General features: G+C 45.8%; 1 protein-coding gene and 1 non-coding gene across 4 annotated transcripts in view; one reads left to right on the top strand and one right to left on the bottom strand.

The window, feature by feature from the left end:
- The window catches only part of LOC100079646 (pleckstrin homology domain interacting protein), a 102,233-nt gene extending 79,363 nt beyond the window's left edge, over positions 1-22,870 (top strand). For 2 of the 3 annotated variants that reach the window (XM_029046921.1, XM_029046919.1), the window contains exons 26-40: positions 373-497; positions 698-780; positions 2,502-2,613; positions 2,813-2,874; positions 3,737-3,892; positions 6,172-6,292; positions 8,458-8,583; positions 10,866-10,935; positions 11,645-11,695; positions 12,276-12,425; positions 13,786-13,938; positions 14,785-14,948; positions 15,443-15,729; positions 16,486-16,680; positions 17,291-22,870. In XM_029046921.1, the coding sequence (XP_028902754.1) occupies positions 373-497; positions 698-780; positions 2,502-2,613; positions 2,813-2,874; positions 3,737-3,892; positions 6,172-6,292; positions 8,458-8,583; positions 10,866-10,935; positions 11,645-11,695; positions 12,276-12,425; positions 13,786-13,938; positions 14,785-14,948; positions 15,443-15,729; positions 16,486-16,680; positions 17,291-17,985 (2,550 nt within the window). In that variant the 3' untranslated portion in view covers positions 17,986-22,870. The remainder of the gene's footprint in view (positions 1-372; positions 498-697; positions 781-2,501; positions 2,614-2,812; positions 2,875-3,736; positions 3,893-6,171; positions 6,293-8,457; positions 8,584-10,865; positions 10,936-11,644; positions 11,696-12,275; positions 12,426-13,785; positions 13,939-14,784; positions 14,949-15,442; positions 15,730-16,485; positions 16,681-17,290) is intronic. The other variant, XM_029046920.1, reaches the window with a different exon arrangement.
- LOC100079537 lies at positions 22,006-25,040 on the bottom strand. The gene is made up of 2 exons (XR_003753606.1): positions 24,775-25,040; positions 22,006-22,308 (listed from the first exon to the last, which is right to left on the bottom strand). It is a non-coding gene; the product is annotated as an uncharacterized LOC100079537 (transcript).
- Positions 25,041-25,890: the final 850 nt, after the last annotated feature.

The raw sequence follows: 25,890 nt of genomic DNA, 5'->3' as shown, positions 1-25,890 counted from the left end.
GTTCAACTGTACTGCCCTACCCTGCGGGGCCTCATTGGTCTGTGTCTGAAGAGAGCTACTCCCTTCACCTCTCTTCCCTTCTTCTCGAACCCCACTCTCGGGGGTTCAATTTCTGGTGGAGGTCCTGTCACCAGCTCTACCCGTTACCAATCAGACTTAGAGAAGAATATGGTGGAAGGGTGTTTTAACTGACTGCATGTGTCTGTGGACAAGGGTGTGCGGGAAGGGCAAGGAAAAGCTGTGAAAAGTCAAAAATCCCGTAAAAATTTTGAGAAATCAGGGTGCGTACGAGGTACGCTCGGGTTTTCCTACATTCTTATTTGCCCAGATATCATCAACCTAAAACCATTTTATCGTTTTCTTAACTCTCAGGAGCAGGAATTGATGAAAATTGTTGGCATCAAGTATGAAGTGGGATTACCTACTCTGTGCTGCCTTAAACTTGCATTTCTAGATCCAGATACTGGTAAACTCACTGGAGGATCATTCACCATGAAGTAAGGAGTTTGGTTTTATGTTTCTGAGGAAAAAAAATTGTTTAAATAACAAAGAGCTTAATCTTTGGGGGAGAAAAGGCACAATTTTCCCAATTTAAAATCTTTAAAAGAAGTAGCATGAATGATACGATAAAGGGTATTTTCAGTCTTTAGACTTTTTGCTCTGTCAGTTTTTATTGTGTGTTTTCTATTAATTTTAGGTATCACGATATGCCAGATGTTATTGATTTCCTAGTCTTACGGCAGCAGTTTGATGATGCGAAACACAGGCGGTGGAATATAGGTGAGTGGTTGGAATTATCAAAAGTATAATGAAATTCAATGTTCTTGTGACATCTTGTTGGTTAGTATTTGTTTTACTCGTGACCCCTTTATTAAAAATTAGTGACATTTAGCTACTGTCTTCAAAAATGGAAAAGTTACTTTATTTCGGAAGTAATGACATCAGTTAGCAGTGAGAAAAGTCAACAGTTCAGGAAAGTTCTTCCATAGGACCAGTTGAAAGGGTTTGTTTAGGGTTTGAAGGTGAAAACCAAGCTTCTAGGAAAGCACTTGACTTTTGTCAAATTGACTTGACAGTCTAGGTTGGGAGATGGACACGAGAATTTATTACAAATTTGCACACAAGTGCTGTGAAGCTAAGGGTAGGGTGAATATCAAGTGCTTAAACGGAAGAAAGTCAAGCGCGTAGGCGACACAGAAAGGAGAGGGAATAGGAGAAACGAAGAGTTAATCAGGAGCAAAATAGGATCTGGGCGATTTCACTCTTTGACAGCTCAGATCGATCATTTGGGGTTGTTTAAATTGCCCTTTCACTTGACAGTTGCCCATATCTAACCTCTCTTTAGCAAATTACTTGGCAGTTTGGATTTGCAACATTGCCGGTTTTCCGCGGATGCCAGTTCTTGGTACATAAGCACCTGAAATTCTTATTAATGTTTATCCCCCAAATGGATAAAAATGTTTTTTTTTTAAATGATGTGTTTTAAAATTGAATGCAGATACGGTTTTATCAATCACTTGAAAAGTTTTTGAGAAGCTTTTAGGGTAAAAATACAATTTGGCATAGTAGAATGTGTAATGTAGCAGAAATGCCTTCTGAGTAAATCATAAGATGTTAGCTTCCTAATGGCTAATCTTTGATCATTATTACCAGTTCCTCAGACCGTTGCTAATTAAGGCAGGAAGAGGGAGATTTTGACCATATTTTGCTTTTCCCGTGAGAGACTGCGGTTGTCCAAGATCCGTGTAGGGGTTTATATTACGTCTAGCCTTCGTTAAAGCTACCTTGGGCCTGGAGTTAGTTATGAAAAGTTAGAGCCCTGGGATACCCCGAGGCTCTTGGCTCGAGTTAAGGAGGGCAAAACCTGTCTTTGTGGAGAGGCGCTTTGCAGTAGGAAAGAAATCTAAGACGGCCGATTAGGCGTAAGGCCAGAGCAGTCAGGATATTTCCATTCTGGATTTGGAAGAGATTATTTGGGGGAGTCGGGTGAAAGAGGCTCAATGAAACCTTCCTGGTTTACTGAGAAGCAGCGTGGCTTAGTGGAAAGAACACTGGCTTGGGAGTCAGAGGTCGTGGGTTCGTATCTCGGCTCCGCCACTTTTGTGCTGTGACCTTGGGCAAGTCACGTAACTTCTCTGTGCCTCAGTTACCTCATCTGGAAAATGGGGGTTAAAACTGTGAGCCCCACGTGGGACAATCTGATTACCTTGTACCTATCCCAGTGCTTTGAACACTACTTGGCACATAGTAAGTGCTTAACAAATGCCATTATTACTTTACTGATCTGCTCCATATCGTCTTCAGACTGTGTCAAATCAAACTCAAACCAGATTGTCCCTTCTCGAACTTTCTGGGCTTATGTCTTGAACTGTGGCGGACCCATACCCCCTTCAGGGATGAATGAGGTCATTAAGACTTTTTTAAACAACGTGTACGTGTAGCCTTGGGAGATTACACAATAACATTTTATATTTATAAGATTGTTTTGTGATCTTATCCAGGTGATCGCTTCAGGTCAGTGATAGATGATGCCTGGTGGTTTGGAACAATTGAAAGCCAGGAACCTCTTCAACCCGAATACCCTGACAGTTTGTTTCAGTGCTACAATGTCTGGTGAGCAAATATTTGTTGTCCTTTGAATGTCTTTCCTTTTAAAATATTGTTCTCTCAAAATAAAAATGATGAATAGGTGACTATACTTGTTCAATACAGTTATAAATCTCTATATATTGGCACCTGTTTTTTTGTGGGTTTTTTTGAGTGGGGGGGTGGTGTTTGGAAGGATAACTGTAATGTTTTATCTTCCTTTAAGCTGGGACAATGGAGATACAGAAAAGATGAGTCCTTGGGATATGGAACTTATACCCAATAATGGTATGTGGATTTTATAGTAAACTTCATATGTGCAGAGAGAAAATTAAGTGACTCTATAAAGTTACAAGATTATAAAAGAGGTTGTGAATTTAATGGAAATAATACTTATGAAATGAGCCTCCCTCTCTCGCTCTCATTTATACAAGACAAACATTTCCAAGTTTACTCTCTCGTTAAACTCCACACATTATTTCTAACATCTGGATTGAGGTGGAAAGTGAGGGGAGGGTGTGAGGGTGTTAACCGGTTAACCGGACAACCGGCTTCCATCTCAGACCATGACATGCTGTTGTGGAAACCGAGCCTATTGGTAATGACCAATTAGGGCTGTGCCGAGGCTGGGGAGAAATCCAAAGATGCTGATTCTCGTAGACATCATTCCTTGCCTTATTGGGGACTTATGACACGGTCCTCGGGGAAGGCACCGTGGGATAACGACAAGAAAAAACAGCAGTTCACCAACAAAGGAATAAGAAGGAAAGTTCCTTCCGGCTGGCAAGGGTTGGTCGTCGGCCTCCTGTCCGCTCAAGGCGGGACTCCTGCAGGGTACGGCCTTTCCAATCCGCTCTCGTTAAAGTAAATGCATTTCCTCAAGGAAGTACGAAGCAATTCATGAGAGTTTTTTTTGAAGGTACCCGATAAAGACATTGTTGACTAAGTCCTTTAAATGGGACATACCTCTGGGCCTTTGAGAGAAAAACATTCTTTATTCAACCAGAGTCTTTAAAGAGGCATTTCAGTGACTCGTTTGACAGGAAACAGGACTTGAAAAACATCCAGATGATTGCAGGCATGTGAGGGAATTATGTGTCGAAGGTTTCTCCTGGTCTGACGTTCTGTTACTGTTGTTGTTGACTTTCAGCTGTGTTTCCCGAGGAGTTGGGGACCAGTGTTCCTTTAACCGATATCGAGTGCAGAACACTGACCTACAAACCCCTGGATGGAGAATGGGGTTCCAAACCCAGGGATGAAGAGTGTGAGAGAATCACAACGGGGATAAACCAACTCATGACACTAGGTGAGAGTTGTAGGAAATGGTAATCCAAGGTGATTCTACCTTGCTCGGTGTCCAGAAGGATCGGGATTCGGTCCCCAAAAGAACACAGTTCCCTGTTGGGAATGTTACGAGGGAAGGCTAACAAATTAGGTAGCCAAGTAAACACAGTCATTTCGCTTCATTAGACTGAAGACCTTTTCATTTGGGGTGTAACATTTAAAATGCAAACAGGACTCCCAGCAAATTACAGTTTAGTGTCATCTTGGTGTAGTGGAATGAATCTGGGATTGACACACGAGAATGATGATTGAACACATTTACGTCTTTCATAGGCAGTTACCCGTTTTTCTTCCATAAGAGCCACCGTTAATATTGATGGTATTTGTTAAGCACTTACTATATGCCAAGCACTGTTCTAAGCACCGATGTAGATACAGGGTAATCAGGTTGTCCCACGTGGGGCTCACAGTCTTAACCCCCATTTCACAGATGAGGTAACTGAGGCACAGAGAAGTGAAGTGGCTCGCCCAAAGTCACCCAGCTGACAAGTGGCGGAGCTGGGACCTCTGACTTCCAAGCCTGGGCTCTTTCTGCTAAGCCACGCTACTTTTCTAACAAAATGAAGCCATAGATCGATGGGTCATCTAATCCAGCCCTTTTCCTCCAGGCAGGTGACAGGAAAGGTTGCCCACCTATGTGTCCTACGTGCTTTAACCAAAGAGGGGTATTGGTTTGGCTGTAATCTGGAGGTTGTTTGGGCTAAAACCTCCTTTCTCCCCTCTGGTCCCCATCCCTGGATCTCACTTGCACTTTAAAATTTTTTTTTTTTAATTAAATGGCGCTCGTTAACCACCTGCTATGTGCCAGGCATTACACTAAGCCGATCACACCCCGGGAAGTTTCGCGGAATACCCGGGATTATTCTGTTACATCGCTGCTGCCATCCCATGACTCAGTTATAGTCATAGGTGTGTTTAGTTTATCTTAGCTTAGTTTAGCTATAGGGGTGAGAATTATTTGGCTTCTGATGTAAGAGTAATCTTAATGATGATGGTGGCATTTGTTAAGCTCTAACTCGGAGCCAAGCTCTGTGCTCGGTGCTGGGGTCGTCACAGGTAAGTAGAGTCTGAGGGAAGGAGAGAGAACGGTTGTTTTTATCCTGCCATAAATGAGGAAACCGAGGCACAAGAGAAGTTAAACCCCAGGGTCACCCAGCAACAGAGTGACAGATCTGGGACTACATCCCGGGTCTCCTCCCAGCCCTGTTCTTTCCAGTAGGCTGCACTGCCTCTCTTGAAATCCAGCTTTGCTCTCCGCTGGGCCTGACGGTTTTCCGAGTCCTGAACCTCTCCCACTTTCCCTTTTCGTATGGAAAGAGCTAAACTGCGTTTTCCTAAGGCAAAAAGTTTGTCCCCCTTAATAAAATAGAACTTCCATGAGCCATAGTCCCAAATCTTCCCAAGGTGTTTACCTGCCCCTGGGTTTTACCTTTTCCAGCTGGCATTTCTCAGCCTCCCTGAGCTAAATATCCTCAGCTATTCACCCTGCTGGCACTCCTCCCATGTTCCCTCCTGGTGGGAGGGAAAAAAAGCAAACCCCAAAACCCCATTCCTTTCCCCTGCCAGTTTTTCCTTCTTTTGGCCAGGCAGAAAACCTCAAAGCCACAAGACTATAAATGGTACGTACTGCCAATAATCAGTCTTTGTAAAAGACCGATTCTGGGGATTTCAATAGAGTTTGGGTTTTGCGGCTGTGACATCTGTCATAAACAATTTAATGCGTGGTTGGGCAGATGGACACGCGAAGCCTCAGTGAGGCTCCCGATCCATCGATCGGTGGTATTCCTTGAGCGCTCGCTATGTGCAGAGCACTGTATTAAGCGCTTGGGAGACTACGGTACAGCAGAATTAATAGGCCCCATCCCTGCTCATAACGCTTACAGCCTAGAGCTATATTCATAACGTTTATGAATTCTCAGCGACTTCATGTATTCATATTTGTCTTCATATTCATACCGCTCTTATTTGATTGGCACAAAACATTTCACTAAACACAGTGGAAGGTCCCTGGATTTTAACTGCCCTAATCACACAAGTGGGTTTATGGTAACACTGACCGGAGCCTTCAGGTTAATCTGCCAGTAGAAGTGCGGTTCGTGTTTTATAATAGAGAGTTTTAGGGTAGCCGAGCCTCGGAGACATGGATGCGCTTTGGTTAAAAACTAATCCTCTCGGTGTGGTTGAGGTCTTCCTTGGGGAATTACCTAAAAAAAAAATGTTTTTCTTTTGTTTTCGCTTCAGATATCGCTTCTGCATTTGTGGCCCCGGTGGATCTCCAAGCCTATCCCATGTATTGCACTGTTGTAGCATATCCTACTGATCTCAGTACAATTAAACAAAGACTGGAAAGCAGGTTTTACAGGTTAGACCTTAATTATGCACTTCCTAACTCTGCATAAACTGCTAAGTATCCTTTTTAACATTTTGAGCTATAAATAGGTCATCTTGTTGTTTCTACCCATTAACTCTATGTAGTAATCCTACTGTCCACTGGAAAATTGCATGTCGCCTGCCCAGTTCCCTCGTAACTCTGAACTGTGGAAAAGTAAGAGAAACGGTTTACTTTTGGATTTTGCATTCAAAGTAAAATAGTGGTAAATGTGTTATAATTTAACTAGCAACCGACAGAAGGTAAGATATGTTTATATAGATGGTTTTTAAAATGCTTGTTGAAAAATGCTTCTGTCTGATTTTTTCTGGTCCAGTGAACAGGTTAAAAGAGCATAATCAATAATCTACAGATAATATGGTAGCTCTACAGAGCTTCATATCACATTTTCAGCTCTGCCAACTCTAGGCCAAATTCTGAGTTTCTGTCCCCGCAGATACTTTTAAGGAATTTGTAAAAGTTCTTCCCCTGAATAAGAAAGAAATGTATTATTATGCTCGTCCCCTTCCCCCCTCAAATACAGTTTTCTTAAGTGACTTGCAATACTGTGACTGGAGTTGTTCGATGGCAAGGTTTTGCATTCTTAGGAGTTAATTGTTCTGTATTGTTTTAACCAAGAAAATTTTGTATCTGATATCTTGTCTAATGAATTCTGTTAACTGAGAATGTACTCCCTCTTTTGTTTTTCATGATTCACAGGCCCATGCTGAGTGCTTACTGTGTGCAGAGCACTGTTGTAAGCACTTGGGACAGCACAGTACAACAGAGTAGGCAGACATTCCCTGCCCATGAGGAGTTTATAGTCTAGAGGGGAGGCAGACGTATAATTGATAGATATGTACATCAGTGGTTTGGGGGCTGAATAAGTGCCAGAAGTGTCCTTTGGGTTTAAGCGGCTTAGAGTCTTGGGAAATCCAGGAAGATTTGATAGAGGGGGTGGGTGGGATTATAGGAGAACTTCCATTGTGGAGAGAGCTGTGGCGTGTCAGATTTGGAGGAGGGCGTTGTAGGTGGAGAAGGGGAAGAGAGAAGCAGTGTGAGCGGGAAGAAATGGAGATGGGAGAGGCGAGCGAAGTACGTCGGGAAGGTTGGACCTCGGAGGAACAAGGAGAGCGAGCACGGACTTGCGGATAAAGAAAGGAGGCAGTTGGTGGCGAGCTTTGAAGCTAATTGTGAGAGTTTTCTGTTCGATCGCCGGGGGAGGGGGCCGGGACAACCAGCGGGGTGGCTTTGAGGAGAGGAGAGATGTGGGGCTGATGATCCGTGGAGTGGAGACAGCAGGGGCTAGAGGCTGAGAGAGATCAGTGAGCAAATTGGTGCAGTAGCCCAGGAGCCCCGGAAAGACCAGAGCTTGCCCCCGGGTGGTAGTTTAGGTGGAGAGGAAGGCGGGGATCTGGAAGATAGTGGGTTGAAAATGCATACTCTTCTGTCATTTTGCACTGTGTTGAAATAGACTATTAAAAATATAAAATTCCTCCCTTTAAATTTCTTGAAAACGACCTGCATCCCCTCCAAGCAGAGTGCTTGAGATGGTTCTGTGCTCTCCATGGAAGGAGATAACTCCTATCATGATAATTAGCTAATAACCACTCGGTCTGTAGCGTTTTAGTTTTGAACTGATGTAGCAGCGAAGCCTCATGGAGGTTTCGTTGTTTTTCTGTTACTCGGCTGATTTAGTCCTTTATTCTTTGCAGCGAACGCAGCTATTGCGATTCCTGCCCCAGGCATATCCAGTGGATTTTCACAAGCTGTTGTTGATCTGTCGAGGTTTAGCCTGTGGAAATAATTTCGTGCTACTTTGCTTCCCAGGTTGAACTTAACATCCAAAATAATGTTTTCCTTGGCCCACCTTAGCAGACCAAATTGAGGCCACAGACCATCGTGATAAAGTAACACGTGGATATCTCCTCTGCCTGTTCATACCCCTCAGGTGGTTTTCCATCACCTGGTTATTTTAGGAAGATCTGAAAAATAATTTCTGAGGGAGCAAAATCAAGTAACAGAGCTGCTGTGCATTTGCAAGCATCTAGATGTGTTTAATTGAGAGCTGGTAAAACCCTGGAGTTAATGCAGATGGAATGTGCCTAAGAACGTAGCTGGAAATGTAACGGATCGATGTCTTCTGCTTTTCCCCAAAGGCGGGTTTCTTCACTGATGTGGGAAGTACGTTACATAGAGCATAATACACGCACATTTAATGAGCCTGGAAGTCCTATTGTGAAATCTGCCAAATTCGTCACTGATCTCCTCCTCCATTTTGTGAAGTGAGTTGACGAATTGATTTAATGTTTTATTATAACGGTTCAGCTGTGCCAGTTGTAAAGAAATGGGCAAACTCCTGACTAGAGGTACGGCTGTTGATGTAAATACCACTGCCTTCTGTGGGGCCTCCTCAAGGTAAGGAGGAAGCCATGTCCGCTTTGGAAAAGATTAAGGTGGATAAAGCGATGTATTCGTCTGTGGGCCGTGATGGGCTTTTTGCGCCGTTGAATCCTTCCCTCCCAATGCCTCTGCTTCACAGGAGCTGCTGTTTTCCGTCCCCCCGGCAGGGGTTGAAAATGAGCATGACCAGAACGGAACCACCGCCATGTTACCTTCCCGGGCTGTCTGCCCCGGTAAAACTGAGGGAATCGGGCTTGGACGTTAAGTTGGTCCACCTTTTAATGCCGGCCAATAATAATAACTGTGGCTTTTCTTAAACTCTTACTTATATGCCGGCATTGTACTAAGCGGTGGGGGAGATACGAGTTAATCAGGTTGGACACAGACCCCGTCTCACATAGGTGCTCAGTCTTAATCCCCATTTTACACAAGAGGTAACTTAGACACAGAGAAGTTAAGTGATTTGCCCAAGGTCTCAATAAGAAGGAGTGAAAGATGAATTCACTAAATTGTTTCAGTTATTACCTTTTATGTTTTGTGTTCATTGTGCGTATCTTTTTTTAACCATATATTGCATGTAGTTATCAATGGATAGGGCCCCTTTGGAGAATTATTGGACTCCCATTAATTTCGGGAGCTGAAAAGAGGGTTGGAAAATCTGAAAAAGTTTCCATCGGTCTGCAAACAAAATTATGCCCACTTCCCCCTCTGTAAATTGAGGAGAATTCCTGCCCCTACCTACCTCTTTTATCGAGTGCTTCTGAGGAAAAAATAATAGATGTGAAAGGACCCTGAGTTCTTTGGAAGAAAGATTCCATAGTAACTTTTTTTAAATTTAAAACATGTCGATCCTGATATGTGCTCTTCACATTTTTTTCTTGTAATCTGGGGGTAGCACGCTACAAAAACTTGAATCAATTAATGGGATTTAGGGAGTGTCTGCTGTGCTAGAGCATTCTCCTAAAGCACTTGGGAGAGTACTAGAGTTAGACAGGATCCCTGCCCTGAAAGAGTTTAGGCCACAGCTGGGGAAAAGGAGGGAAAAGAGAAAGGTGGAAATGAGCATGAGTAAATTCTTAAGAAATAGGTTATGTAAGATAAGAGAAGGGCTACAGGTGGTTGCTACAGTTTCTTACTTGCGAAAACCCCAAAATACCTTTCTCATTTCAAAAGACCCCAAGGTATATCACGCAGCACATTCGTCGTGCCTTTTTCATGCCTTTATAGGTTTCTTGACAGGTTTGCACCAAGTGCCGTCCTCCCTTGAGGAACAGGGTCCGTGTCCGAGTCCCACCCGTGTACCCTTTGCCAGTGCATTGTTCCGTGCTCTGCACACAGTAGGCACTTAATAAAGGCTGGCGTTACTACTCCGAAAGAGGGTGGAACATGACATTGAGAAGAAATGTAAAAAACCTGAAGGGCCTCCAGGCTAAATCTGCTTTTAAATTATAAAGGAACTTGTCATAGGCAGTCTCTTTAATTTGAAGCCCGCTTGGCAGTGGAAGTTTGGGTGCATGTAGTTAGGGTATCGATTAAGCACTCACTGTTATTAAAAAGCACTGGGAATTAGTGCTTGGGTAAACCCAAGATATTCCCGTCGGACCCACCCTCACCGCCCCAGGGGACAAGGTGGGGAAGCGGTGATCTTGTCCCCATTTTACAAGTGAGGAAACCGTGTCTCAGAGTGGTTAAACGACTTGCCCAAGACCACACAGCAGGGCAGTGGTAGAGCTAGCAACGAGGATTCAGGTCTTTTCTCACTCCCGTACTCTTTCCGTCAGGCCACCGTGCTGTCCGTGCCTGCCGTCTCTTTATGCGGGTCTCAATCAGTCGAACGACATCTCGGAAGCAAATTTATATCTGCTGTGGCACTTTTCTAAGTCTGGGATGAACCGCAGATGATTAATTTTGCCATTGAATGACAAGTCAATTTACTTAGACGTTAGGCTACGACCTTAATATTTCCTGGGTTGGTCGGGATTGACTTACATAACGCGGCTCTGTCAAATGACAGCCGTTCAGTGTCTTCTCAAGCAGTCGTTCAGAAGACCGATTCATACCCGCTCCTAGAGGTACAATTAACGATTCCTGAAAATGTTTTGATAGCTCTGAAAAGCTGCCGTTTTCTTCTCTGTTTCCAATGTCATTATCTCTCGTTGTCTAGAGATCAGACTTGTTACAACATAATTCCGGTCTACAATGCGATGAAGAAGAAAGTACTGTCTGACTCGGAGGTAACCTGATGTTCTTAGTATCAAAAATGCTTTCACTTGTATTTACAAAAATACCTACTAGTGTTTCGGGGAAGAAAACTAATGGGCCTGGGAGCTGAGTCTTCTTCACAAGAGGGTTGTTTTCTGTTACCCATTTGGGCATCAGTTAGTAGAGGTACTTAGTCAATGGTTTGTTTATTGAGTGTTTACTGCATGCAGAGTCCCGTATTAAGCGTTTGAGAGAGGACAGTATAACACATTCCCAGCCCACAAGGAGCTAGAAGTCTAGAGAGAGGGAGGACAACTCCCAGGCTGAGCAGTGGGGAGAGGTCGTGACTCATTTTAACCAGGTTCCAGGATTAGAGGAGAGAGGAGCCTCTAGACCGAGAAAATGGCGGGGGGCCCTGCCAAAACCGGGGCCTGAGCCGGGCCAAGGACTGGACCTGCCATTTTAGCACCTTTTCTGGCCCTTTCCCAGTCTCAACAGGCAGAGCAGATGAGCTACGGCTTCCCAGACGGCTGTAGGGGCGCAGTCAATGCTACCCCCAAACTCTGTGACAATCCCAAGCGGGCGAGGGCTCCCTCTTCCCCGACGGAGCTGGCACCTCTGACTATAGCATAGCATTCCTTAGCGTCTTTCCTGTTGCTCTCCATTCGGGGAATGTGTAAGCTAGGTAGAGACCCATCACCAGCGAATGTTTTATGAAACGCATACATTTTTGCTTCAAAGGAAGAAGAGAAAGATGCTGATATCCCAGGAACCTCCACCAGGAAGAGGAAGGTAATATTTTTTTTTTTTTTTTTTTGACTACTTTGCTTCAAGGATTTTAACTGCAGTCTCTTTTGCCCAACGAGACAGTGGCGTGAAATGAAAAGCTTTCCCGACTGGTCCAGTGCATGTTCACTTAAAAAATATCCAACGCATCTACTAGCGCGGGTGCCCGAAGGCTTTTAGTTTTGGATTCTCTAGTTCGGGCTTTCAGATTTTGTTCTTCGGCCACCTTAAATTTTTTTCCACCTTAAATACTGTTGGAGAAGACCCTGCATTACGGGGTCAGGCCAATGCCTCCAGCCCAATAATTTGATGCCAAGACAACCCTTGAAAATATAATTTGAGGTCATGGGTTCTAATCCCAGGCTCTGCCACTTGTCTGCTGTGTAACCTTGGGCAAGTCTTCTCCATTCCTCAGTTACCTCATCTGTCAGATCGGGATGGAGACTGTGAGTCCCACATGGGGCAGGTTTTGGGTCCAACCTGGCTATCTTGGATCTCCCGCGGCGCTTAGTACAGTGCCGGGTACATAGGCATGTAACAGGTTTGCGCCGCTGCCCGTTTGCTGACGTTCGGACGGCCCTTTCAGGACCACCAACCCCGGAGGAGATTGCGTAACCGAGCTCAGTCCTACGACGTCCAGGCTTGGAAGAGACAATGCCAGGAATTGTTAAACCTCATATTTCAATGTGAAGATTCGGAACCTTTCCGCCAGCCAGTGGACCTCCTTGAATATCCAGTACGTATTTTTCAGAATAAATACGTTTTTCGGTACTGGGTGAACCACCTTCTTTTTTTGGTCAGGACCCACGTTGCATCCTCTTGTTGGGCAGTAAATGTTCCTTATGTCGTCACTACCCCCGAGTCGTCTAGAAATGTCTATCAGTACAGTACTAAACAAGGTGGGTTGTTAAGTCCACAAGTCAAGTGCGTATTACAGTGCTTTGCACACAATAATGCGCCTGAAAGAAAAGTTGAGGAAATCTGACAAGGTTTCTTTTAATGCTGAGCTCTTTTGAAAGGAACTTGAGCTCGGATCAGTCAGTTCCTCGATGGTATTCTTACTTTGGGCCGAGCGCGTACTCTGTGCTGAGCATTCTACCGAGCGCCTGGGAAAGAACAGTACAGTAGAGTTGATAGACGTGTTCTCTGCCCACAAGGGGCTCACAGTCGAGTGAAAGGTTAATTACTTGGTTAATTGGTACGATATTTAGCAAGCGCTGGAGTAGGTACAGCGTGGTCAGATATTTATTAAGCGCTTACTGTGTGCCAAGCACGGTACTAAGCACTGGGGTAGATAGAGGATAATCAGGTCCCACGTGGGACTCGCAGTCCAAGTAGGAGGGAGAACAGGTATTACTAGATCCCTTGATGTCTCTTTGCCTCAGTTACTGCGTCTGTAAAATGGGGATTAAGGCTATGAGCCCCATGTGGGACGTGGACTCTGTCCAACCTGATTAGCTGGTCCTTACCCCAGCGCTTAGGAAAGTGCCTGGTACATAGTAAGCGCTTAACAGATGCTGTTTAAAAAAAAAAAAAACCCATTTTGCAGATGAGGGAACTGAGGCACAGAGGACTGAAATGACTTGCCCAAGCTAAAAAACAGGTAAATGGCAGAGCCGGGATTAGATCTCAGGTCCTCTGACTCCCACGCCCGGGCTCTTTCCGCTAGGCCACGCTCTTTCCCACACAGGTTGACACAGCTATGTTGTAACCTGTTTGCCCTACGTAGTATAAGCCGAAGGAGATTTTGAGAGGATTCTTTCTCTTTTCCTGCTCATCCTTCATCTTAGCCAGAGAACAGGGACTGTCTCAGATCCAGATTATCCTAGATGCACTCTAGCAAGTTAGTGTACAGTAAGCATTTAGTACACCTAGTGTGTAATACTTAGCACTATCTTATATTCTTAGTACGCAGTACTACATATAAAGACTTACGTAGTAAGCACTTAATAAGTACTCTGATTTCTTCTAAAAGTCATGTTTTTTTCCCATTCTCCCAAAAACGGGTTGTTTTTTTTTTCGGCGAGTACCTTTTCGCCTCCATTTTGAGCTTTTACTGTTCCCGACACATAGCATGAATTACTTTCTTCCTAAAGGATTACAGAGACATCATCGACACTCCAATGGATTTCGCTACAGTCCGGGAGACGCTGGAGGCTGGGAATTACGAGTCCCCAATGGAACTGTGTAAAGATGTCAGGCTTATTTTCAGCAATTCCAAAGCGTATACACCCAGCAAAAGATCAAGGGTATGGATTTATCTGTGTTTTTCCCAGCCGTTTACCCGTAAATACCCGGGGACCTGGGGAGAGAAGTAAAGCAAGATAAATTGTCTGTTTCGGGCATTTAAATTTAAAAACAGAATTTAGTGGTTGAAAACAGCTTACCGGTTTGTAGCTTCCTTACCCAGGGACGATTCCCTGGGAGTAACGGGAATAAAGGTTAGGGAAAAATGTCATCACTTGTATTTATCTCTGACATTCGAGAACTTAACTACGCAGCCCTTGCTCGGGGAAGTTTCTGGAAACGGAGTAGGGAATTGGGTATCTGTTACCTACCAGAAGGCCCTTTGGAGAGGAAGTTTAACCCGGATCAGTCATTCAATCGGCGGTGTTTCTTGGACGTTTACCCTGTGCTGAGCACCGAACTAGAGAACAGTAGAGTAGTTGATATTCATGTGCCCTGCCCATAGTCTAGATTCAGCAGGTTGCTGCATTAAGGAGTACTCCAAAGACCTGAAGCAGTTAGCCCCAAATCCCAAGGACCCCCATTTCAAGATATTATTTAGGATAAGAATATTTAGATGGCACTGTGGCTTCTAGCTTAGTACGCTCCTGACCGGAGGAGGTTGAGAGTATGGATTTACCCTCCCTTCAAAATTCAGAAGAGTACGGCTCGACAAGTAGAGTCGTAAAACCCGTAGATTTAATTGCAGAGATCTGTCGCGGAGGGAAGGAAATATATCTGATCCTTTTCCTAAAAGAGATCTCTATCAACAAATGGAACCTTAGCGATTCTTCGCCGTGAAGTTTACCCAGAAGCGGCCCCTCTGACCCGTACTTTTCTTCAACGCCGAGTAATTTCTTCTCTCCTAGATTTACAGCATGAGCTTACGGCTTTCGGCGTTCTTCGAAGAGCACATCAGTTCGGTTTTATCGGATTACAAGTCCGCCCTCCGTTTCCATAAAAGAAACACGATAACGAAGCGGAGGAAGAAAAGAAACAGAAGCAGCTCCGTGTCCAGTAGCGCCGCCTCTAGGTAGGGGATTCTTTTCGTAGAGCCCGAAACGATCTGTGAGTTGAACGTATCTAAACGGTCGAACTTGGTGTGGTGTTTTTTAATGCTTCCTTTACTATTCCCTATATTGCAGAATGATATATTTGACATTCAAGTCCCTATGATGTGGAGGATTTTTAAACTTTAACTAAAGCTATCCTAGTGTAAGTGCTCAAAAATTCAAATAACTGCTAAACGTGTCCAGTAAAATAGCATTATTAGGGTAGTGGTGGCATCATGCTTTCCGTCATATAACTATAGCATCGACAGTGGTCCTTCGCTAAAGATTCACTCCCCGGAGGCTCACGACTACATGAAATCCACTACAAACGTCGCATATTTTTTTTTTTTTTTAACATCTCTCATCCGATGCCAACTTTTTGACTCCTAGAAGTGTCGTGCGTTTTGTACTCACCCCCCGGAGGAGGGTCCGCGCGACCCGTCCCCGTGACCGCTCTCGCGTTGGACTCTTGCAGCCCCGAGAGGAAGAAGAAGCTGTTCAGACCTCAGCCCCGGGCAGAAGCGCCCACCTCTCCTCCGCCCTGCCCGCCGTCCCGCTCCGCGGCCCCGCGGTACCCGGCGGCCCAGACCAACGGACGAGCCGCCGAGTCCAGCCCCGTGGTGCGGACCAGGAGCAGCAGAGGGGGGACGACGGCGGCGGGGGCCACGACGGACCCCCTCCTCACCGAGCAGCCCTCCACTTCGTCGGCCGCCAAGCCGCCGCTTTTGAAACAGAACCCTCCGGCGCCTCCGGGGAAAACAGGTTTCGTTCATTCGTTCCTTCCTTCGACCCTAGTGATCGAATGCCTGCTGTGGGCAGAGCACTGTGCTAGGCGCTCGGGAGAGTGCAGTACAGTAACAAGCGGTGGCGTTCCCTGCCCACAAGAGCTGCCAGTCTAGAGGTTTGCGGGTTACGCCGTAGGGTATTGACGGAGCGCTTGGTACCGGGGGAGTACAGCCTAACGGAGCTGGAAGACACGTTCCCTCCCCACGAGGAGCTTCCAGTCCAGCTGAAAATCAGTACGTCCGTCTGGGGGTGAAATTCTCCCTGGGAAAGACGAGTGTGTTTACCAAGAGCACGGAGTTCGTTAGGCCGGATAATAATAACGATGGTATTTGTTAGGCGCTTACCGTGTGCTGGGTCCGAGGTAATCAGGGGAGGGCACAGTCCCTGTCCCACATGAGGCTCACAGTCTTAATCCCCATTTTCCAGATGAGGTGACCGAGGCCCAGAGAAGTAAAGCGACTCGCCTAAGGTCACCCAGCAGACAGGTGGCAGGGCTGGGATTAGAACCCATGACCTTCTGACTCCCGAGCCCAGGCTCTGTCCACTACGCCGTGCCGCGTCTCGTTTGCAGGCCTGTTGTGTGTACGGTGCAAAAGTCAGAGACTACTCCTATCACGATTATATCAGTGAACTGCGGAGGAGGGGACGTCATCAAGGGGAGAGAGAGAGGATGGATATGAGAATGAATATGTGAGGATTGGCTCATAATACCATGTTTTCCTTTTGTTGCAGCCCCGGAGAACTCTTCAAAACATTCCAGAAGCTTGAATTCTCCGTCGAGCCCTAGCCAAACCAGTTTGGGTCATAACACTAGGAATAACTCTGCAGGAGAAAGTGTGGAGAAGGAGAAGCCAATTAAACGGAAAATGAAAACATCCACGCTCACAAAATCGTCTCTTATCAAATCACCCACAATAGCTCAACAAGGTAAGTGGGGTTTTTTTTCTATTTACTGATATTCGTTAAGCGCTCGATAAAAGCTAATCGAATTCGACAGAGTCCCTGTCCCACCTGGGGCCCAGAGTCTTAATCCCCGTTTTAGAGATGAGGTCACCGGGGCCCAGAGAAGCGAAGTGACTTGCCCAAGGTCCCAGAGCAGATAAGGGATGGAGCTGGGATTGGAACCCATGACTCTCGGGCCTGTGCCTTTCTCCTCGGCCACGCTGCTTCCTCTCTCCCTCTTTCCCTCTCCATCTTTCTCCATGAGGTTGGAAAATTTTCCGTGCGGGGAAGGCACCCAGGTGGTCGGACATCACGGGAGTAGCCACCGTCCGTCTTCTTGCCCTCTTCCCTCCGTAGGTAGGCTGGTCCTCAGTGAGGGTCTGTGGGGATCAGACAATTAAGGCAGAAAGCAGTGGGGTCTGTGTGGTTGTTTTATTTATGCCTCCCCTCCCACCCACCCCCAAGTGCAGACAGGCTCCAGATGGCCTAAAATGGGAAAGTTGCATTGCCTAAGGAGAGTAACGGGGCCACCAGCCTGCAGATCCCTCCTTTAAACGTTTTCTAACACCAATCGCCCGGCATTGTCCCTTCGCAGCAGACTGCAAGAGAAACGCCCTGGCGCCGGGCAGCGTTCAGATCAACGGACACGGAGGGCAACCGACGAAGCTGGTGGTGAAAAGAGGCCCCGGACGGAAACCCAAGGTAGAGGTCAACACCGGCGGCGGGGAGGTCGTGCCCAAGAAGAGGGGACGGAAGCCCAAAAAGCTCCAGTGCGTGAAACAGGACAACCCGGAGCGAGACGCGGCCCCGGCCCGCCGGGACGTGGCCAACGACGAGGGCGCGGCCCCGTCCACCTGTGGTTTCCTCCCGGAAACGAACGCGGTCAAGGAAGACTCGTTGCAGAGGAAGGGCCGCGGGGGAAGAAAGCCCAAGAGAAAGACACAGGCCCGGCCGCCGGACCCGGACCTGGCGGGGACCGCGAGGGTGAAGATGCTCAGAAGAAGTAACAGAAAAAAGATGGATGAACCTCTGGATGAGGAGGAAGGTGGGGCGGGGGGAGAAGGAGGAGGAGGAGGAGGCGGAGGAGGGTCCGAGGAACTGCGAGATTCCGAACCGCACATGAGAACTAGAAACCAGGGTCGAAGGACAGCCTTTTACAACGAAGACGACTCTGAGGAGGAGCAGCGGCAGCTATTGTTCGAAGACACCTCTTTGACTTTTGGAACGTCTAGCAGGGGCCGAGTTCGGAAGTTGACTGAGAAAGCGAAAGCTAATTTAATCGGCTGGTGATGCGTACCGGACGTCGGCTTCAGAGCTCTAAAGCAGGTACAGTTAAGGAATGAGTAGAATTACGGTTTCTACTTCCTTGCTGCTATTGTGGATTAAGAAAGTATGTTCTGATTTGAGAGGGAGTTTGCAAAAAAAAAAAAAACAAACAAAAACTTAAAAGAACACTTCCTTGGAATAAATATATATTTTAAATGTTCGCTATTTATTGCCCTCGATAGGTTACGCATTTCAACAGTCATTTTGTTCCCGGGTCAAAAAAAGTCAAAGCGATTCCAGACCGATTTATGGGCCAGAAAGCTCAACCGCACTCTCGAAGTGCAAAACGTTTCGAATTGTTTTAAAGGGATCGGACTTTTCGTGTCACGATGGAAGTTTATTTTTGACCATGCAAGGTACATTTTTATTGATTCTAGAAGTCGTGTCTCCCAGGAAGACAGATGTGGCAGAGTGACAGGAAATTAAGAATTGTGTTCCCAGTAAGGACGAATCTAAAAATGACCAAACTTTGCCGATCCGAAAAATCTTCGTGTCAGTGCCGGTGGACTTGCTCCATCCGCCCACGAAGCTTAGGACGGGCTTCTGCTTTTTCCCCCCCCCCAGTTCTGTCAAACTTAGAGAAAATGTACTGGCAAAAAAAAAAAAAAAGAAAAGAAAAAAAAGAAAATATATCCACATTGGAAAACGTTTGACTAATGTCTAATTTTTCAGACCTTGATTCTTGTATCAATCACTCAATCTCTGTTGTGCCAAAGACTGAGAATCAGTGCAGTGGAAAACCCACGTTTCTGACTGTCGATACAGCCTACAGTTTTCGATGATGAAAAAGAAAAAGCTGTATATTATTCTAAATAGCAAGTGATTATGATTTGTGCTGAAATGCATCCTCTTTTGGTACTTGGAGTAAAACAAAAAAAAAAATAATCAATGCACTGGTGGGGTCCTTTGACAGAGATGTTTTAGACGAAACGTTTAAAGTGGTTAAAGGATTCAAGGAAATTACAGGAAGGATGGGATTTGATGTTTACTCGGCGATCTGGATTCTTGTCATTTCTAGAACTTTAGACATGTTTAATAGACTAAAATGACTTACAAAGAAATGTATCCGTGTGTAGGTGTGTGTGTATGTGCGCGCGTGTGTGTAGATAAATAAGTGGATATTTATATATGCCCACGCACACACAAACGGACACCTATTCAATATTACCCAGGTATAAATTCTTTTTTCAGGATTTTTTAGCTAGCACTAGGATAAAAAATAATTTAAAAATGTCATACTTTATAGTTTAATTTTAAGGGGAAGATTGGTTATTTTCAATGATTAAAGTTTAAAATAGGCCAAATCACTTTTTATGCAATCATGTTTTATACAGTGGTCTCATTGCACATTGTGTTTTTTCTGCACTTTTTACGGTAACCCTATCACGCTGACATAAGTCAACATACACCCTAAAGAAAAATTCCATGTAATGATTGTGCCTTGTATTCTATTGTTTTTTGCATCTTTAGTAAAATTAAGTTGTCTATTGTAAATGATAACTATATGACTTAGGGGAATGTATTGCTATATGTACTGCTATGGAAAAGAAAGGCAGTTATTTATTTGTTTATGGTACATTTACTGTAGTTATTTTATACCTTAAACCAATTTAAAAATACCATTTTTCTCGTTGGAAACGTTATCGTCCCATCTGGCAAATTCTCAATATTACAGGATGTAGTATTTTCCGAGGAACTATATGGTGCAAAAATGTAACCCAAACTTTCAGACGCTACATTTTGGGGCAGACGGCAAAGGGAGGGAGTTGTGTCACTGCAACGAGCCAGATATCAGAGAGTAAAGGTGTCGAAAGTGAACATTGCCAAATTCAATCGCATAGGCTGTCTCTTCGCACAATCCTGATGATGGCAACTATTAGATATCGTGGATTGGTTACGGGGGGGCGGCGGGTGTTGGGGTGGAAAACCCCCCGGTAACTGAAACATTGGGTGTTTTTAGATGAAATTTGCAGCTGTATTTGTACAAAACCTTCGTGGAAAACTAAGTAAACCCTATTCCCGTTCTCGACTGGATTGCTGGGATCTTGCAGTTGAAAGATAGAAAGGGTTTGGCATTTTCAGGTTTCTTTATTTTAGCCGAGTTTGCAACTTTTTTTAAATTTAAACTCTTCGCAATGCGAAGGTGAGAGATTGGTTGACGGGAAACCGGGGGCAGAGTTTTGTCAAAATGTTGAAATTTACCAGTAATCCATCTAAAGGGCTTTTGTAGCTTTGGAAAGCAACCCATTTTAAAGGTACAGTTTCCTGACGCTACCTGCATGCAAAAAAAGATAGAATACATCTTCTGAGCCCCAGCCTCTGCAAAAATCGGATAGAAATCTACGATAACCGTACGTGAAACATAGAAAGAACCTCCGTGTGGTCTTAGGATCGTTTCAGTGAGCGGGCAGACTCAGAAACTGAAGAGTTAAGTATTTAAGGTCTTACCTGCAACAGGTAAACATGTATCACCCCCTTCGTGCAAACCGTCCGATTCTGGTCTCGTACCCAGAATCATTTAGATCCGATTCTCAGTCGAGTTCCCGTTTAAACTGGTAGCGCCAGATTCATTGAAATGTGGCATTCGTGTCATTTTTGATTCGAAGCCTACGGCCGACGGTTGGCGGCCGTTCAAGTCATCGCCGTATTTTTGTCCGTTTTGTATTCTTCTTTGGCCGTGGGCACCGCGCGGGTGCCGAAACCCCAAAAGGCGAGCGGTTGGTTTTGTTTTTTGTGTCTTAATCTGTGTGAGCAGTGAAAGTGATCTCGTTTGATGGAATCTGAGAAACTAGCTCGCTACAGTCATGTGTAAAGTCATCTATGCGTTCTCAAGTAGAAGAGAAGTCACGGTGTGATATTGCTAGAGGGCCCCGAAAACACGTTTCAAAATCCAATTGCAGTCTCCTACCATCTTGGTAGCAGCGGCTTGCCAACCGTACCTCTGTCGAAGCCGAATCACGGGGAATTGAATTTTCTGCTTAGATGTACGAACCGGGGGTTACCCAGATTTTTTTTCTTCCAAGCTACCGCTCGGTCTTCGGCTTCCGCACGGCCGAAGAAATAACCTTCCCGATTCCCTGACGAGCGGTTCCTCCCTACCCAGAAGTTTTCAGCCCAGGTCGGGGCCGGAAAGGCTACGAGGTGTGCCCGTATACGTTTCGTGGGATCGTTTAGGACGCTTCTCGGCCTGAATTGAAGCCGAGGAAGCGGACCGTGGGAAACGCGGAGCTTGGTTGCCCGGGGCTCGTGCGGCGCCCGGTAACTTGTAGTGGCCTGTTGGGCTTAGAGATGGGCCTTCCCTTGTGGCCGGGGAAAATGAGTTCCAGTTCCACATTCGGTTTGTTCCGGGTCGGCTCCTGGTGCCCACGTGACGATGGTGACTGGGTCCAGACCCGCCCATCCCGCCAACGGATTGCAGTCGCTAGAATTCCTGTTACCCGCCCGTTTGGTTTTTCCTGAACCCTCTTCTCCTTCCCTCCCCACGTCCCCGCTCGGGCTTCAGCTGCGAGCGATGTGGTTTGCCGTGGATGGCAACCTGTCGGAGGGGGAAAGGTTACAATGATTTTCTATTTTTCCTGCAGTCTCTTGTAATTGATGAGTCGCAGGCCCCCCCCGGGCAGTCAGATGGTGGAAGGGCTAACCGTTTTCCTCGGAGTTTCTGTGTATGTTTGTGTCTGTACAATTTATATGCATGATCGTAGGAGAATCTTTTTCTCCGTGGATTTGCCCCAAAAGCCCGGAAGGCCTTTCAAACGGAAACGTCTTTCTCTTGGCATTTTTCTTCCGTTGCTGTGAAGGTGGTTTGGTTCTGTTTATAGATAGTCAAAACGCTGAGGGACCCAAACCCTGAAAATGTTTATTTTGCATCGAAAGAGTAGCATGGTCTGCTATCTTAAGACTAGCTCTGGAGGTCTGGGAATTGAACTCGTACCCATCGCAATAAAATAAAGGTTTATGAGTATAAATTGATGAGAGCGATAATCGTTCGATTTTTTTAATTTTTATTTTTTTTGCTTTTTTGTTTGCTCTGCTTGAATTCTTTTCCATGCAGATAAAAACACATCAGGAAATTAACCCTTGTGGCACAGACCAAATACATAACGATTGGGGGTGGGGGAGGGGGGAGAGGAGAGGGCGAACGGTGAATTTTGACACTTAAAAGATGATGATTCAAAACGGTAGAAGTAAATCTCTCGACACCCGCTTTGTACCCCTGCCTCCAAATCTCCAAAGCACTCGGGCTTTGCGTTCAAAGTTGTGCATGTTGACTTAAACAGGTATGACATACTGTAGAATGAGATAAAAAACACAGTTACATTTTTGAACCATATTAAAACAGCGAACCGAGACAGGTGTCTTACGGATCTTTTAGAAAACGATTAAATCCTGTCACTTGCGACTTTAGACATGTAGAATGTAGCTCAATTTTAAGAAAGCGATCTAGAGGGTTGATTTTAAAACTGACACATTTTCAGAGTGAAAGTTATGCTTATTTTGTACAGAATACAATGTTAAACTCAAATAAATCTGGTGTATGTAATGAATAACATACAGTTTGAAAACAAAATAATTCTTTAGCTTTATCGAGCTTTTTTTCCTCTGGAAACCTGGAGTTCTATTGTGTTAACCTGCAGTATCACACATCAGGATAACAGTGCCCTTTGTTTTTTGTACATATTGATTGGACTTTACTGTTATGTGGACACTTTCTATGTTAGTTTTGATGCATAATTCTTTGAATCCTTTTATACAAATTAGAATGTATGTGTAAGAATTATTGTCACTGCAATGTAGTAACTACAAACTTATTTTTAAATAAATAGAAAACTTGTTTTTCTAAGCTATTTCACAATGCCTCATTTCTGTTTCCTCTTCTTATGTACTGATAAAAGAAAAAGTTGTCTCTCTACGCGTGTTTTTGTCGGCACGGGTCTGCGTATGCGCTCCTAAACCGAGCTTCGTTTCATTCCAAATTTGATTTTCCTCATCTTCTAAAAGTTTTCTTGTGATTCAGTGTCATAGCTGTTTCGGTGAGGATTCCAAATCAAAATATCTGATGGGAATGTGTACCGTTGACTGCATTTTCCACATTTAATTTGTATCAATTTAGTAGTGAAAGCTGTGGATTCGAACTCTTATTTCTTTTTCCTCCAAACAATTTTTTTCATGACAGTAAGGAAGGGAAAAGAGTAGAACGATGGATGAGTGAGTAAACAAGTCCTTAAGTAGTTTGTAAATTGATATGGACGGGAGGGTCGAGGTAGTGGTTGGATTTCAGAAGGACTCCGAAGGCGCGTGGCCTAGTGAATAGAACTGGGAGTCAGAAATACCTGGGTTCTAGTCCTCGCTCTGCCGTGTGAATTTGGGCAGGTCACTTAACTGTGCCTCAGTTACCTCATCTGTAAAACGGGCATTAAGACCGTGAGCCCCACATAGGGCACGGACCGTGTCCAACCCGATTACCTTGCGTCATATCTACTCCAGTGTTCAGAAGACTACCCGCCGCCTAGTAAGTGCTTTAAAAAGGGGGTCGGGGTGAATGTGAGGTTTAGCGGAATTGACGAAGGGAGGCGGTGAATCAGTGAGAGGGTTTCCTCAGGATGTGGGAGAAGTGAATGAAGAGGGAGGGCTGAGTTTTGCTTGCTGTGGAATGCCGTAGGTCCTGGAGGGCTGAGGAGGGGAAAGAGGTGAACGGAAAAACATCTGAGGAATCCGGTCCAGGCCGTGGAGTGACCGGAGTAGCCGTTTGGATGGAGGAGGAGTCGAGGGGGGGTGGTGTAGAGAAAGGACGTATTCAGGTAGGACACGATCCCTGCCCCAACCAGGGTTCACATTAAGGAAAATAGGTATTAAGTCCTATGAGGAAACGGGCACAGAGAAATGACTTGTCCAGATTCACGCAGCTGGCAAGAGTTGGAGTCGACAATTTGGTTTCTTTCTGTTGCCTCTTAAGTGCACGTGCCAAGCATCCGTTCAATCGTATATATAGAGCGCTGGCTGTGTGCCAAGCCCTGTTCTAAGCACTGGGGTAGACACAAGGTAAGCGGGTTGTCCCTCGTGGGGCTCACCGTCTTAATCCTCATTTTACAGGTGAGGTCACGTGCCCAGAGAAGTGAAGTGACTTACCTAAGGTCACACGTCAGACAAACCCACGTCCTTTGGCTCCCAAACCTGAGCTCTTTCCGCTAAGCTGCGCTGCTGCAAATCTTCCCCCAAGGGTGTGGCTCCGAGCGGTGAGAACACACCCCTGGAAAGTTCGCTGCGGGCAAGGAATGTGTCCACCAACCCCGCTGCATTAACGGGGATCCCACCACAAATATAAAGAACTATGTCTGACAAGAGTTACATTGATAGCGTAAATTATAGAGGTTAAAGTCCTCTTATTTCTAGAATAGGATTTAAACCTACATCTCAAGCTTCAAAAACCTCCGTGTTCTCAATCGTAAGGAATGCGTCCACCAACCCCGCTGGATTGTACTCTTCCGAGCGCTTGGTACGGCTGCACAAAGTAAGTGCTCCGTAAAAAGGATTGGTCCCGCGGCTGAAATGCCAGCGCCCCCCCATCCTTCACGGGGCTGCGGAGCCTCGAAGAATCTTTAAGGGGTTACAGGAGGGCAGATCTCCCTAATCGGTATCAGTAAACGACCCACATTTCCTACCAGGACTAGGAAATCCCAGACCTCGAAGCTGGAGTTTTTCAAGGGAGGGAAGGCTGGGGAGGGAGCGGGGAAGGGAGAGAACTGCTTTACTCACCAGCTGCCTTTCTTCCTTCAAGCCTGGACCCCAGATTTCAGCCGTGTCCAACCCCAGCACCTAGTACAGTGCCTGGCCCAGAGTAAGCACTTAAACGCCACAGTCATCATTCCCTCTCACCCCATACTTGCCCTTTGAGTTCGGAAAATCTGATTCCCCTCTCAGTTTTTTTTTTTTTCAAATAGATGAGCAGTCTTTTTCATATTAAAATTCTACGCGTTTAATCTGGGCCAATCAAGACAGGAGGAGGAACCCTGCGGTTTATCTATAGCGGGTGCCCTTTTTCCTTCTCTCTAACCCCTTCAACAGGAAAGTCACCAGCACCCTGGAAGAGGCGTGGAACGTGGCCCTCGTTATCTTCTGCTGAGAGCGGCGGGAGGGTGGAGGGTGAGAGGTGGTCTTCTGTCTCCTCCTCTTGGATCGGCGGGGGCTTCCCCGGGCCAGGCCCACCAGCCTACGGATCTCTTGAACTTCTCGCTGCACGGTTCTCCGCCGCGCTCAGTCACACCGGACGCCTTTGAAGTAAAAAGCAATTTTTTTTTAATTAAATGGTGGCTGTCCAGCGCTTACCACGTGCCAGGCACGGTTCTAAAGCACAAGATAATCACGTGGCACGCCGTCTCTGTCCCACACGGAGCTCACAGTCTAAACCAGATAAAGGAGGATTCGATCCCCTTTTTACAGATGTTGGGAGGGCCCCCGAGAAGTGACTTGCCCGAGGTCACACAGCAGACAAGCGGCAGAGTCGGGGTGAGACTTCACGTCCGCTGCCTCCCGGGTCCCGGCTCTCTGCACCAGGCCGGGCCGCGTCCCGGCAATTAAGCCGGATTGGGCACGGAGCGTGAAGCTTGGCCTCCCGAGCTAGTAGCCTTACTCACCGAAGGGTCTCTGCGGTCTCCGAGGTGTGGTAGAACTGAGGCGGGCTGATGGTCACGGAACCGTCGAGCTTCTCCACGAGGAAGTTAAGGATAGTCTGCATTGGCTGAAACTCGTGGGATATCATGCAGACCTGCAAAATCAAAAAGAACAGGCAAGATGATTTTATCGGTGAAATGATCGGACAATTCTCCCCAAGATTTATGAGCAAAAGCAAACCGAGTCCTGAAAGATGAGGTC

The sequence above is a fragment of the Ornithorhynchus anatinus genome, chromosome 19 (genome assembly GCF_004115215.2).
Source record: "Ornithorhynchus anatinus isolate Pmale09 chromosome 19, mOrnAna1.pri.v4, whole genome shotgun sequence".
In the NCBI taxonomy this organism is placed as follows: Eukaryota; Metazoa; Chordata; class Mammalia; order Monotremata; family Ornithorhynchidae; genus Ornithorhynchus; species Ornithorhynchus anatinus.
This window is presented reverse-complemented; position numbering and strand designations above follow the sequence as displayed.